The 15,756-nt window shown below is 48.9% G+C and overlaps 1 protein-coding gene across 1 annotated transcript; it reads right to left on the bottom strand.

Moving 5' to 3' along the window:
- Positions 1-5,796: 5,796 nt before the first annotated feature.
- On the bottom strand, positions 5,797-13,897 carry RND1 (Rho family GTPase 1). Its single transcript, XM_033138055.1, has 5 exons — positions 13,703-13,897; positions 12,554-12,641; positions 10,609-10,718; positions 8,150-8,284; positions 5,797-6,842 (listed from the first exon to the last, which is right to left on the bottom strand). Exons 1-5 carry the CDS (start codon positions 13,820-13,822, stop codon positions 6,597-6,599), a joined length of 699 nt encoding a protein of 232 aa, XP_032993946.1. The 5' UTR covers positions 13,823-13,897; the 3' UTR covers positions 5,797-6,596.
- Positions 13,898-15,756: the final 1,859 nt, after the last annotated feature.

Below are 15,756 nucleotides of genomic sequence, written 5' to 3'. Positions count from 1 at the left end.
CCAGTAGTAATGTACGGAAGTGAGAGCTGGACCATCAAGAAGGCTGATCGCCGAAGAATTGATGCTTTTGAATTATGGTGCTGGAGGAGACTCTTGAGAGTCCCATGGACTGCAAGAAGATCAAACCTATCCATTCTCAAGGAAATCGGCCCTGAGTGCTCACTAGAAGGACAGATCCTGAAGTTGAGGCTCCAGTACTTTGGCCACCTCATGAGAAGAGAAGACTCCCTGGAAAAGACCCTGATGTTGGGAAAGATGGAGGGCACAAGGAGAAGGGGACGACAGAGGATGAGATGGTTGGACAGTATTCTCGAAGCTACTAACATGAGTTTGGCCAAACTGTGGGAGGCAGTGAACAGGGGTGTCGCTAGGGGGGTGCGGTGGGGGCGGTACGCCCCCGGGCGACAGGGGCCACAAGCGGCGGGTGGGGGCGACAAGCGGCGGGTGGGGGCGACAAGCGGCGCCCCTCCCGCCACTCCCCAGGCAACGCCGGTCACCCCGGGAGCAGCAGCGCTGCACGGATGGGGTGCTCCCTCGGCCGTGCGCTGTTGCTCCCGGGGCGACCGGAGCGAGCGGCGGCGCATGGGGGTGACAAGCGGCAGCCCCTCCCGCCATTCCCAAGCGCTGCCGCTCCCTCCGTCACCCCAGGAGCAACAGCGCACGGCCGAGGGAGCACCCCGTCCGTGCAGCGCTGCTGCTCCCGGGGTGACCGGCAGCGTGGGGAGTGGCAGGAGGGGCCGGCGCTTGTCAGCCCCACGCGCTGCCGCTGGCTCCGTCCCCCCGGGAGCAGCGGCGCACGGTGTGTGCGGTGCTGCTGCTCCTGGGGCAACGGAGCGAACGGCGGCACGTGGGGGTGACAAGAGGCAGCCCCTCCCACCATTCCCACGCGCTGCCGCTCCCTCCGTCACCCTGGGAGCGGCAGCGCACGGCCCAACGACGGAGTGCGCCTGCACGCGCAGGCGCACTCTGTCATCGGATCGCCGCTTCCACAGCCTCCTTTTGAGCCGGAGAGCTTAAAAGCGAGCTCTTCGGCTTAAAAGAGGGCTGCAGAAGCGGCGCCGGCACCCCCGGAAACGCCCTGGGGGCGGAGCGTCATGACGTCACAATGTGATGTCACGACGCCCCGCCCCCGGGGCGTTTCCTTTGCCGCCCCGGGTACCGCGGAGCCTTACTCCGCCACTGGCAGTGAATGATAGGCGTGCCTGGCGTGCTCTGGTCCATGGGGTCACGAAGAGTCGGACACGACTGAACGACTGAACAACAACAACAACAACAGCTAGTTGAAGGGCTGGCATTAGAAAGCATTTTTGCTTGTGGAAGTTGTGTTTGAGTGGAGGGAGACCTTGGGCGCCTCTAAGAGGCAAGGGGTGGTATGGGGCTGGGGGGTGGCAGATGGCCAGTGAAGGGCAGGAGTATCCAATGTATTACGGCTGTTGCCTCTTCAGGGCCATCCCTCACCTGACAAGATTTGGGATGGAATGCCAACCTGCCATCTCTCACCTGGTGTTGTTAGAAGCCAAGTCAGACCAAAATGCAAACAATTCTCACCCACAGTTTGACTGTAGATGAGGTGGCTCACCTGGCATGTATCACCTGTGTGGATGGGCTGGGCAGGCTTGATCTGACCCAGTTTGCTCATCCTCCCTCCATCCCGATACTTGAAGCAGCACCAACACTGGGGGTGCAGAGGCAGTTTTAGAGCGGTGTGACCGGTGTGCCACAACAATGCTGTATAACAGAGCACGAGAGATGTGGGAGGGCACCAAATTTATCATAAATTTGAGAGCCCAAAGCCCATCACTGGGGGCAGGTTGCCATCATTCATAGGAGTTCTATCTAACTAGGAAGCCAATGTGTCTGGAAGCTGGAATTGGGTGTATTTTCTTGACAATGGATCAGAGACCGAACAGGGATCCGGTTGGTGTACTGCCTGCCGTGTTGCCCAACAGCCTGCCTTCCTGAGCTGATGCAGGTGGTCTTGGTGGTGGTTAGAGATGTGAAGGCCTGGGGGGGGGAACTGAGGGGAAAAAATACATTTTTTCCCTAAGATTCTCCCCCCACCAGGCCTATACATCTCTAGAGATGCTGCTGGAGGAGCTGGGAATGATCTGGTAATAAGTGAGGACTACAGGTCACTGGTCACCCTCATCCCACCATTATGTATGTATCACTTCCTGGTGAGGTTTGGATTTGCAGCGGCTGTTATTCCCTCTTGTGGTGTTAGGGGGGACTGTTTAATATTCCTGAATGCTTGGGATGGGCATGTTCAATGGAAGTAATAGTACTGCTCTATTCTGCCTTGGTCAGACCACACCTGGAGTTCTGTGTCCAGTTCTGGGCAGTTTTAAGATTATTGGCAAGCTGGAACATGTGTGAAGGAGGGTGACCAAGATAAGGGATTTGGAAACAAATTCTTATGAGGAATGGTTGAGGGAGCTGGAGCTGTTTAGCCTGGTAGAGAAGACTAAGAGATGATCGCCATTTTCAAATATCTCAAGTGCTGTCACATGGAAGCTGGAGCAAACTTGTTTTCCCTTTTCTGGAGGGTAGGAACCAAACCAATGGATTAAAGTTACAAAAAGAAAAAGAAAAAAAAAGTGATTCTGACTAAATACCAGGAAGAACTTTGTGACAGCAAAAGCTGTTTGACAGTGGAATGGTCTTCCTCGGAAGGTGGTGGACCCTCCTTTGTTTTAATGTATTTTTATTAAAGATTTTTCTTGATTTACTAAAGTATGTGCAATGTCTCTCGTATTTTTTTCCCATGTAACATTTATACGAATCAGTTTCGTTTGTTGAGACATTAGGAAGAAAAGGGGGAAAGAGGTGGACGGGGGGGGGGGAGATGGTGGGTGAGGTTGGGTGACGATGTTTCTATTTATACAGGTGAAACTCGAAAAATTAGAATATCGTGGAAAGGTTCATTTCTTTCAGTAATTCAACTTAAAAGGTGAAACTAATATGTGAGATAGACTCATGACATGCAAAGCGAGATATGTCAAGCCTTTATTTGCTTTAATTGTGATGATTATGGCGTACAGCTGATGAGAACCCCAAATTAACAATTTCAACTTTGGGGTTTTCATCAGCTGCACGCCATAATCATCACAATTATAACAAACAAAGGCTTGACATATCTCGCTTTGCATATCATGAGTCTATCTCATATTAAACTCCAGTAGCTAATGAAAACAATTGCTTACATAAATGGACTTTTCCACGATATTCTAATTTTTCGAGTTTCACCTGTATGTAGGGTTTGATGTTAGCGTTGCTTGTGCAGGTTCTCTGTTGTTCGCTTGTGTTCTTTTGGTGGTGAGAGGGGTTGGGGTTGGTGGACCCTCCTTTATTGGAGGTTTCTAAACAGAGGTTGGATGACCACCAGTCATGGATGCTTTAGCTAAGATTCCTGCATTGCAGGGGGTTGGACTAGATGACCCTTGGGGCTCCTTCCAACTCTTACATTTCTGTGATTCCAGTTGACATGACTTGACACACCTATCAAAGCCCTAGCCTTGTTGCAGAATTGCAAGATGGAGAGGGGTCATCTACGCAGTTGCTCCTAAATCCCTTCTCTAGCACTGTGGAGCCCAGTTGGCTCCGCTTCCTGTGGTCCATGAAGTATGACAGTTGGATCACAGGTGGTGCAGGTCCTGTAGTGAAGTTGACAGAGCAGTGATGATACCATATAAAACTTATTCCATTACATCCACATTACATAGTGCCATCCAGCAGAACAGGCAGGTGTATCAGAATCTTGGAACGCCTGCCATGATGAATTTGCAGCGCAGTGCGAGAGGAAGTCACTCAACTCAGAGCTTGATGCCATGGTTGGGACAGGGCAGAGGGAGGCTTCCAGAGCGCTGTTTTATGGGATCAGGTTCAGTTGTTGCAGCCTGAGCTTTTGTTTACACACTTGTGGTGGTCTAGCTAACTTTGCCGTACCCCAGGTCAGCCTGTTTTTCTCATCCTGCTGGATCAGGCCTAAAGCCAAGCTAGTCCAGCATTCTGAGTATTGTCTGTTCAAACCAACAGTTGACTCACTGTAGTCAGTGTCTTTCCCATTACCGACTAGCTGGTCCTTTCAATTGAACCAAAAACCATCATTACCATTAAAAGCAAAAATGAAAACCAGGGACCTTTCACCTCAGCAGCTAAGAAAGGGCACGCCTGTGGAAGCTATGACTCCTCTTTCCCATGACATAGTTGTATCGCTGTTGCAACTAAGAGAATTAGTATGCCGGATGTGATAGTAGGCCTCTATTTGCTGACAGGGTAAAGTCCAGCACAGCATGAGATCCTGCTTGGCTACAGCCTTGCATAGTAAAACTAAGATATGTGGAAGAACCCTGGGCCAATAGAGGTGGGGTGGGATGTCTATCCTCCCTTCCGTCACCATTTCTCCCTCTCTCAGAAGGAAGGATCTCTGCCAGGTCTACCCAAGGGATTACTTAAGGCTTTGGATTTCAATAATTTTTATCCCTGTAACAGAGTTAGGTTGCTACAGGATATTCATGAACCAACCACTTGGGAAAGCAAAATGGTTAAAAGCTTGCTCTAAACAGGGTTAAAACATGTAAAAACTAAGCAGATAATGATCAGCAAGTGAAACACAACTCTGCAGGTGTCAAGCTATTCAAATGTACTCTCTTGTTCAGGTACTCTTAATTGTAGATATGTAGAGCCCTTTTAACAGTTCATCATAAGGAGGGCTAAGACTCTTCAATCCCTTTTATAAGGAAAGTTGGAATTCAGGAGACTCTGGTAGGGCCCCTTGCCCATTTCCCGAGAGCTGCAGTTGCAACACAAGTACAAGATCACAACTTATATAGGTGTGCCACTGTCTGCAGAATAGCTGGCCTCAGACATTCTCAAGTTATCTTCCAGCAGCAGGGGGTCAGGAGGTAGTCCTGAGGCCTCAGTGAGCTCTTTTGCGTAAAGAGAGGAATACAGGCAGCCTCCTGTGAGAAGCTTCTCTTACTCAAAGCACTCCCATTCCACTTGAAACTACAGGATTAAAACTCCCATACTATATTCCCACTAACCAAATTTAGACATGGTGAAAGGATGCAGAATTCCAGCCCAGCTCAAGCTAAGGCTTCTTGTAGTGCAGGTTAACTGCGGAACACCACCAGGTGAGGGCTTAGATAACCACTAGGAAGGGAGGCAATATACAATTTAACATCACTGTTACCTGCAACCACTTTGTACACCACCACTGAAGTGCGCTTCCATAGTTGATGCTTAAAAGGGAGCCACGACCTCCAGCATCCCAGCTTAAGTAGATAGTGTCAGCATCACCTTACATTAACTTTAGCTAGAGAGATTGCAAAAGGTATGCCCCTCAATATTTTTCTAGCGGTATTCATTGTATTCCCCTCCATTCTAAAAGTACTGCTAGGCTTTGGTATGAAGAAATTGTTTGGGGACTTGTCCATTGTACTGGCCAGTTAAGAGAAGCAAAACTGCTGCAGGAACTGTATCATTCCCTAATCAGAAGATCTGTAGAAGCAGACAACCTGTCCTGGAAATACAGCTATTCCTGAAACACACATTGTCTAGAGTGCACTGAAGCATAGCGCCAATGAGGCGGATTTTGGCCAACTGACTGCTCACTCGAGAACATGCCCCAGAATCTATTGCAATGGACAGAGGCACCACAAGACATGTCAGTGAGGAAAATTATTCCCTAAAAGACCCACTTTGGTTTGGGCTTGGTATCTGCAAGTCAATCTCTCCCAGTTTCCTCCAAGAAAACCCAAGAATGATACTAACAAATAAGAAACCCCTCAAATGTGGATGTTAATCTGCATTATATTTTCATTAATAAATAAGTTTTTTTTTTCTTTTAATAACACTGAACATTTAACAGATTTGCCCCATTTCCTTTCCTTCCCATACACAAAGAGACAAGGTCTATAAAACAACCACTCCTTCGTCCTGCCCTCCACCCCCCTCCACCCGCAAATGCAGAGGGCGAAGGAGAGGGCACCCGGACACCTCTCCTGCTAGAGGGAGGAGGGTAAAAGGAAGGACACTATATTCGGCAGGCTTTTGGCGGGGGGGGGGGGGGAGAAGGGAGAGGTGATCTGCACTCGGCCTGCTTCACACAGGCAATGGAGACAAGCAGCTGATGGGAAGAGGTGATCAGGGCCAAACGAAGATATTAACTGTGCATCAGAAAGGGGGCGATTCTTTAGAACCTTCCAAATCTACGTGGAACGACCACCAGAGCTGCTGCTGTCCACGATGTTGCTATGCCAAGGCCCAAGGCTTTCCGGAGCAGCGTTGGTCTTGGGCCAACCTTCACCTTTGCAGTCCAGCCAAACTCCCCCTCCCCGCTTCATGTCTATCTGGAAGAAGCGCACACTGCAGCTGCATGGAGGGAAGCATTGCAATGCGGAAGGGGCGGCAGGCTTGCTCAAGCCGGCGAGGGAGTTGGGAATGGGATCCTTCTGGAGTCTCCAGGCCTGGCCCATGGGAGCCAGGCAGCCCTCTCCCTTCCCCACCCCAGAAGGGCCAGCTGGAGGGCCCCAGTGTCCGCAATGGTTCCGCTGCCACCGCCACCCCCTGCACGCCGGAAGTAGGCGGCCCCTTCACATGACAGAGCAGCTTTTTGCTTTCTCCTTCTTGAAAGTGGAAGAGATGAGCTCAGATCGGCTGGGAAAGCGAAGGAGTCTCTTGGGGAAACTTCGGGCTGGGCTCTTGGGGGGCTGGGGGCCAGGCTTGCTCAGGCAGATGGACGCTGCTGTCCGGAAGATGCTGTGGATGCTCTTCTCCGATGTGAAGGCTGAACACTCCAGGTAGGTCTCTGCTCCTAGCTGCTTGGCCACAGCACAACCCTGAAAGGAGGGCAGGGGAGGAGAGGAGGGCATGAGGACCCAAAGCCAAGGAACAGAGCTAAGTGCTCCAAATTAGGACACACATGTTGAGATGGTTGGCACATCATTGTTTTTGTTTGCTATATATTTTTGTGTTTTTTTATACTGTAAACTGCCCTGCAATGAAGGGTGGTATAGAAATGTAATAAATAAAATTATCGATAAAATTAAAATTAAAATTAAAATAAAATAAAATTATAGTTAGATGGAGCACTGTGGTTTACTGTGAACATGCAGCGCACTGGTGCATGTTGCTGAAAAGTTCTCACTCCACTCCTGCCCCACTGGGAAACAAGCCGGAGTCCGGATTGTCATTTGAATCCAGGATCATGGTTTGCTTTCCCCCAAAACAAACCAACGAACAGTAAATCCAAGATGCAGATGCTAGACTGTAGCCTTCTGAAATGCTTCTCACTTGAGCAATTGGGCATTGGATTTGAAACAGTCCTATAGCCAGTGCAGCCAAAACACGGCCCAGGTGCCAAGAAGCTGCCAATATCCATCTCAAGGAGGGATGTTCCCACGGTGGCTTGTTCCTCCCAAGACAGTTCCAACGAAAGGGCCACACCCCCAAACATACAAGATGTCAAAGTTCTATTAAATTTCAAATTCCTCAGCATATTTGTATTTCAGCAAGGCCACTTGATTACAGTTGGGAGTAAGCCTTTGCAGAGAGACTTGTAGGATATACACCCAGTGGATTTTAAAGAAATGTTTGTAGTTGGTATATGCAATTGAGCGTTATTCTACCCAATTTAGGACTTCTAAGACCACATAGATATATATCTATAGTTATCTACAGATTGAAAATATCATTCTTAGTTAGAATCATTTTGTGAGGGTATGTTCAGAATGCCTTTTTAAGTTGTATACAAAGCTAATTTCAGTTTGCAAGCAAGCAAATTCAAGCTCAAATTCCTTGAGGGATAACTTAAAAAAAAAAACCCCAACGATTTGAGGAAGGAATTTGAGCTTGAATTTAATCATGTGTGCCATCCTATCTACAGGTGCAAGTAAAACCCTAAGCACAGAAGACTAACAAAAATGAAGACATCTACTGCTCAAGGGAAGTTTAGGAAAGTTTTTAATGTGTGACATTTCAATGTATTTTTAATCTTTCTTGGAAGCCGCCCAGAGTGGCTGGGGAAACCCAGCCAGATGGACAGGGTACAAATAAATTATTATCATCATCATCATCATCAAGGAAGGGATTCATGGGTGGGTGTGGAGGTGTGGAGTACGTTACAGGTTATAAATGCAGACCTTACCTGTTCATAAGAGACAGGGGCTTGCTTTTGGTGGGACAGTTCCATCAAGGTGCTGAGGTCGGTGCGCAGGTCTATCTTGCAGCCAATCAGCAACACACGGGTGCTAGGACAGTAGTCCAGGATTTCTGTCTTCCACTAGAAAAAAAAATACCAAAGAGGAATTGAAACCTCTAGCGTTCCAAGACTCAAAACGTGTCCCAGGTAGAGATATTGCCACATCACCATGACACAAGCTGTCCTGTCCTCTGGGGCTCACTTAACAAGCTGTTTTACTAACTGGGAGAAGTCTAACTTGGTGTTGCCATTGCTTAATTTCTGCAGTGGGCATGGGATTAAAAAAAACAGAGTGTCAAGAGTTTTGGATGAAAATTCAAACGTGTGTTCTCTCTCTCCCCCACTCCCATAGACTGGGCACACCTGGAAGCAATCTCTATAGCCCCCTTACCATCTAATAGTTACGCATGACAAGAATTACAGAGCATTTGTAAAAGTAAGAATAGAGAAGCAGCCCCAGAACCTAAAAAACCAGGGTCACAGCCCTAAATATAGCTAAATGCAGATTTTAATTACTACCAGAAAAGAAACTGAAGGAAAATATCCTTTATAGAACAGTTGATTTGGTGTTATTAATATGGTCATATCTTAGGCCAAACCTCTTTCAAAAGACTTTAAAGACCTCCTCTCTTCCTTTGAGCAGGATAGGCTATGGAAAAAAATGCCATTTCTAACAGAAGAAAGTAACACTGACTTTGGGATTAGCTGTCAGGCAGTGAATACTCTGTAGCTTCCTGAACAAGTGGATCAACTCACATTTCCCCCTTAATAGCACCCAACACTGGGAAGCCATCCTATACTCCTTTGGCAATTGACTTCTCCGGATTTGTGCTTTTAATGTGTTTTAACCCACCAAAGAATCCATCATATGGCTCACAAGTAATGGGACTCAGCAACGAACTCATTGACTGCCTTACTATCCAAGGAGTGCCAGCTTAGAGTACTTTCCACATAGATTTAAAGCAGCAAGTATGTACAACATGAAGGGATTGTGAACAGAGACGATTCTAAATATAATGGCTCAAAGTGGCAAAAAATTCAAGTTAGAAGCTAAGAACTGTTATTTATATGTTAGGCCAGGGGTAGGCAACCTAAGGCCCGGGGACTAGATGCGGCCCAATCGCCTTCTCAATCCAGCCCATGGACGGTCCGGGAATCAGCGTGTTTTTACTTGAGTAGAATGTGTCCTTTTATTTAAAATACATCTCTGGGTTATTTGTGGAGCATAGGAATTCGTTCATTCCCCCGCCCCCCAAAAAAATATAGTCTGGCCCCCCACAAGGTCTGAGGGACAATGGACCGGCCCCCTGCTGAAAAAGGTTGCCGACCCCTGTGTTAGGCTGATAAGAGACCAGGAGTTTAGGGATACCTTGCTGGAGTATTTATTGAAGACCAGGGAGGAAAAGTTAAGTAGGGGGAACAGCAGCACTATCCATTTCTAATTTTCCATATGGCACCTAGAATTTGTGGGTGCTGGAGGCCTTTAAGGAGTGGCAGACATGCATTTGTTTAGGTGGCTGAAAGGAGAGAGTAACTAGATGATGTGGCAAGTCACTTTCAACTCTGGGGACGCAGGATATTAGGCAGGGCCCTGGGCTCAGCAGTCCTGCTTTGCATGCAGAAGGCCCCACGTTCAATCCACGGCAGCCCCCCGTGCTGCGTTTTATGGCCTTTCAAACTATTGTCCCATAATTCTCCCTGACAACCTGGATCTCCAAGACCATTCTTCTTCAGTGGTTGGGGAGGAGTGGAAGGAAAGACAGGGATGAGTTTTGCGGAATGGGCAGACTCCATAATGAAGTTGGGCACCTCGTTTATATTGTGCTTGTGTATGCCCAGGAGAAAATAGCCCTCGGTATCGGGTATATCTGCATGTAAAGTTAAAACGGAAGAAATATTAACATGGAGCGAGTTCCCCCTGTGCGCCATACTTTGACAAAAGGGTTTCTGAGATCCGGATACAAGTACAGCTAGGATAGCTCAGCTGGTAGAGCGTAAGGCTCTTAATCTCGGGGTCATGGGTTCAAGACCACATTGGGCAAAAAGATTCCTGCATTGCAGGGGGTTGGGCCAGATGACCCTCGTGTTCCCTCCCAACTCTACAATTCTATGATTTTATGATTCTACACTGGGGGACCTGCATCCAGCCCATTAGAAGTTCTACCCCCCCCCCCCCGGTATAACTATGCCTGGGTGCTCATGGATTTCACAAGATCTGAGAGGAAGCATGGATGCTTCCCATGCCAATGACCCCCTTAAGGATGCCTCTCTTCCCAGGAGGCATGCAAGTCCGGTTTGTGGAGCATTGTGTCAAACTACGTGCCAGCAGGCACCCCCCAATCCGACTCTCAGGCCTTATAGTAATGGGGAGGCAGGGAATGGGGATGAGCACACATCTCTCTCACCTTCTTCAGTGCACTGTCCATGGTCTCAGGGCGACTGACATCGAAGCAGAGCAGGACCGCGTCTGAGTCGCTGTAGCACAGGGGGCGCACATTGTCGTAGTACGGGGATCCTGTGCAGAGAGGAAGGTCATGAACCAGCTCAGGACACTCTCTCCCCCACCTCCACCAAAAACCAAAGCCAGTAAGCGGCATCTGACTCGAATAAGCCTTGGGATAAAGCTGCCTTTTTAGGTGAAAGTAAAAAGAACCCCTCCACATTGCAGGGCTCTGCATGCTCACTCACAACCCATTTTAATATTCAGCCTTCTCAAGGAATATAGCTTCACCAGGGTTTATATAACCAAGGCCATCTCTCCACTACCCTTCTGTACAAGCAGTATTGAGGGCAAGAAGGGGGGGGGTGCAGGGCTCTCGTTTTTTCCCCAGGGATTTTTTTTTGGGGGGGGGAATGCAACATACAGGGAGGAACGGGTTGCTTAGCAACATCACTCATCAGCGAGAATAGATTTAAAAAAAAGGTTGCATATGTGCAAGGGATGTTACGGATGCAAGAACTGGAGGTGGGGGTGGGGAACTGCTGCGTAGATGCAAGGGGGTGGAAGAAGAGGAACAGGATCGCACAGCACCCCCCCCCCCACTCTTCGAAGCAGCAGCAGCAGCAGCATCCAAAATGCTTCTGCAGCTCAGACGCTGCGTGCCCAGAATAGCAAGCAGCCCCTGGCTCCCTGCACCAGCACAATCACCATGGCAACAAGGGGGAATCAGAGTAGCCAGGGACCCCCACCACCTCCGGGCCCCCTTCAAAAGAAGGGATGCTGCAGCCATTCCCCATCCCTGGTTGCTAGGGGCAACTCCACTACACCCCTCTCCACGCGCACACAATACCCTTTGAGAGCCCCTTATTGTTAAGTGTCCATTTCCTCCCAATTTCACTACCAAAGTCCACGCCAAGCCCCCTCTGCCCTGGGATCCCTACTCCTTAAACATGCACACAATGGACAAATCTCCTCCCCTCTGCATTCCACAGGAGTGGGGGGACGCAACAATAGGCAAAGCTAGAAGAGAGGGGGGGAAATCGCAGACCTTTCAGCAGCCTCCAGGAGGCTACAGAAGATGTGGGAACAAACAGGAGTGTTGGGGAAGCCGGGTGGGGGTGGCACGAAAGAGGATTACTGCATTTTTACTTCAGCCCTGAGGGACTGGAGTCTCTCATTCTAACAGCTAGAAGGGCAGGTTTAAGATATTGCACACAGCTGTCCTGCTCTCCACACACACAAACAAGTTGCTTTTTGGGCAGCGCCCCCTAAACACGGGTCTTGGTTCTTTTTTTTGGCCAGGATTCCAACTCAAAGATGGTCTAAATTCTTTGCCTCACCTACCCCTCCCTCCTTTGCAGAAGCCACCAGCCCTGCATACCAATGCTAATGTCCCCCTTTTTTCAGCTCAGGACTGCAGTGCATAAAACGGTTCTCCCCACCCCCAAAGCTCTGAATTATGAAGAACCCCCCCCCAACACACACACACACACACACACACACACGATTCAAAGCCATTTACTCAGGCTAGCCAGATCCTTCCTTTACTAGATCTAGGTGGGTAGAACAGAATTTAATCCACACCCATACCCAAAGCTAAAGTAGACCGAGAAACAGAAACATTGACTGGACAGGGTGCTCCCCACACCTCACCCCCACACTGAGCCCTTGAGAAATCCTCACTTCCTCACCTATATCTGTTCTCAGAACTGATTCACTTGTATTGCTCACCATTCTGGGATCTTTTGATGAAGGGCTTATATGAGTTGAATTATTAATTATTATTATTATTATTATTATTGTCACAAGTTACCCCCTCTACAAAGGATGCTTGACTGCAGCATAGCAGAAGGGTGTAGCTTGGTCCTTTAGCAGTGGGCCAGAGTCCAGAAGGGGAAAGGGAGCCTCACCAGATGTGTCCCACAGACTGAGCTCCACCCGTTGCTCCTCCGTCTCCAGGCACGCAGTATAGTTCTCAAAAACCGTGGGCACGTATGTCTAGCAATGGAGACAAGATACACAACAAAGGCATTAGCTATAACTTTTTTTTGTTTTTGTTTTTTAAATTGTTTTTTATTGTTTTTGCATCATAAAATCAAAACAAAAAGAAAAACAAAAAATAAATACACTTTTGTCATTTTTACATAGTTTACATTATATCTTAAACTCCGCCGAGTTTTCGACTTCCCTCCATCTCTACATTAGTTTTCCAAGATACATCATTCATCCGCTTTCTCTCAATTTTGTCTGATTATACCAATTTTAATATTTCCCTCTAAGATTTTCTTTTTTTCTCTGTTGCTTTGCAAGAATTTCGTCACACCTGTAAGTGTTTACACATTTTTACTGTCTTTTAAATATTCTAAGAATTTACTCCAATCCAAATCTATCTGCTGATCTCTTTTTTTTGGTGGCGGGGTGGGGATGGAAGAACTGTCAGCCACAGTTGTCAAGCTCTGCCAGGGGAACGTTATCGATATCCAAGGATGCGGAGGGCGGGGAGGTACAAACTCAAGCGGTGGGGTCAGCCCCCGACGATGTGGGTGTTCAGACACCCCATCCACGCCGATTGGCAGAAGCCGTTTAGTGCGCAGCTATGTGCATCAAGCCCATTTCACAGAAAAGCGGGGGGGGGGGCAACGAGGCCATATTGCCTGCCGTGCTAGCAGATGAGATACGACGGCAGCACGCGCGCCCCTTCCGAAACAGCAAGCCCCCTCTCGCGCTTAAGCTCCACAGAAAAGAGGGCAGCCAGGCAGGGAAAATCGGTGCGCCCAAGGCAGAACCATGGAAAGCAGGGGAGGCAACGTCGCATCGTAGTCCCTGGAGGAGGCGCGGGACGCCGTCACGCCGTCGAAGCGAAGTCGGTCTCCGCCGGATCGGGAGCCGCTGCGTCGGAGCTTCCCGAAAGTGAAAAGCAGGGCGCGGGCCGAATAAAGATGGGGGCAGCCAGGGATCGCCTTGGACGATGCAACGTCTCCACCCCGACGATCCGGGACAGGCCCCCGACGACGCCTCCTGCAAATGGAGGCCCCGATCCCGGTTCGTCCACCACTTACCTCCGGGTAGCAGTCCTTGGCCAACACTTGCAACATGGCAGTCTTCCCGCAGTGCACATCCCCGACGAGAACCAGCTTGCAGCGGGCCACCACCGGCTGAGGCGTTCTCCTCTCCCTCATGACGGCGTCGAGGAGCGAAGCGGGGCGCACCGGCGAACGTCTTTGCAGCGCAAAAGGGGAAAGGAGAAAAAAATCCCTGCGCGAAAAATCCCGGCTGCTGCTGGCGCGCGCTCCCTCCCTGACTGCAGGACTCTACTAAGCCCGGCGGAGGGGGGGGGGAGGCTACCTTTATAGATAACAGGAGACGCCAATGACCAGCGGAGGCGGGACTCCGCGCAGCCAACCAGAAGAGGCCGGGCTCCAACCTGATGGCCAGTGATAGAGACCAAGGTGGCTGAGTCAGAGTTTCTTTCCCTCCTTCCTCCTCAGGTTAAAGATACATTCAGGGGCCTGAAAGGGCTCAGGGTAAAATTGGGGGGGGGGGAGGGGGGTTACGGCAAAAGAAGAGCGCTCAAGGCACCGTGAGGCAAATAAAGTTGAGGTTCCTGCATTACAGGGGGTTGGACTAGATGACTCTGGGGGTCCCTTCCAGGTCTAGAGGTTCTATGGTTCTAAGTATAAATCATTTAAAGGGGGTCCTTGGTGTCTGCTTTCCCATGTGGTTAGAGCTGGAGCAGGCTTAAAGGTTAGGTTTTCGAAAGAGAGTGAGAATCATAGAATTGCAGAGTTGGAAGGGACTATGAGGGTACTATGAGGGTGACAGCAGTCACGAAATTAGAAGACGCCTGCTTCTTGGGAGAAAAGCAATGACAAACCTAGACAGCATCTTAAAAAGCAAAGACATCACCTTGCCGACAAAGGTCCGTACAGTTAAAGCTATGGTTTTCCCAGTAGTAATGTACGGAAGTGAGAGCTGGACCATAAAGAAGGCTGATCGCCGAAGAATTGATGCTTTTGAATTATGGTGCTGGAGGAGACTCTTGAGAGTCCCATGGACTGCAAGAAGATCAAACCTATCCATTCTCAAGGAAATCGGCCCTGAGTGCTCACTAGAAGGACAGATCCTGAAGTTGAGGCTCCAGTACTTTGGCCACCTCATGAGAAGAGAAGACTCCCTGGAAAAGACCCTGATGTTGGGAAAGATGGAGGGCACAAGGAGAAGGGGGCGACCGAGGACGAGATGGTTGGACAGTGTTCTTGAAGCGACTGGCATGAGTTTGGCCAAACTGCGGGAGGCAGTGGAGGATAGGGGTGCCTGGCGTGCTCTGGTCCATGGGGTCACGAAGAGTCGGACACGACTGAACGACTGAACAACAACAACATGAGGGTCATCTAGTCCAACCCCCTGCAATGCAGGAATCTTTTTGCCCACCATGGGGTTCGAACCCATGATCCTGAGATTAAGAGACTCATGCTCTGTTGACAGCCTTCTTGGAGTTGTCAGGATTTTTTTTTAATCATCCAGTGACTAAGTTTGTTGGTTTAATGACCAAACAATGTCCCCCCCCCCCCAGTGTCACACGTAAGAGGAAATGGACAAAGAATATCCTGCCAAATATTCTTGCTCCCAAAACAAGTGTCATTCGAATGCTCAACTTCGAATTCATTTACACATTCCTAGATCCCCAAATCTGTCCTAATTCGGGCCTGGGGTTTTTTTTTATAGCAAGTTAATAATTTATTTGCTGCCGGCTTCCAGGTTAAAAATAGCTCAACAATAGAAAGAGGCAAACGCAGAATGAGATGGTTGGTAGTTTTCAGAGGGTATGGCTGTTTTGCTGGCTGGAAAACATACTTGTTTTTTATGTTGCAGGTAAAGAAACTGGGAACACGTAACATTTTTATGGCATAGGTTTATTCTGTATGTCGATGAGGTAGAGGCAGAGCAAACACCAACCCAGACATACAGAAGGCTTGGGCTTCATTTAATTTGATTAGGTGGGATGAGAAGGGAAGGAAAAGGAAGTAATGGATATCTTAATGCCAGGCATTTCCCCACAATATTGTAACCTGCTCCATCAAGAATGCTTTGATGATCTGTCTTGGTTTGTACA

The sequence above is a fragment of the Lacerta agilis genome, chromosome 2, assembly GCF_009819535.1.
Source record: "Lacerta agilis isolate rLacAgi1 chromosome 2, rLacAgi1.pri, whole genome shotgun sequence".
Classification (NCBI taxonomy): domain Eukaryota; kingdom Metazoa; phylum Chordata; class Lepidosauria; order Squamata; family Lacertidae; genus Lacerta; species Lacerta agilis.
The sequence above is the reverse complement of the archived record's forward strand: the minus strand, read 5'-3'. Positions and strand labels throughout refer to the sequence as shown.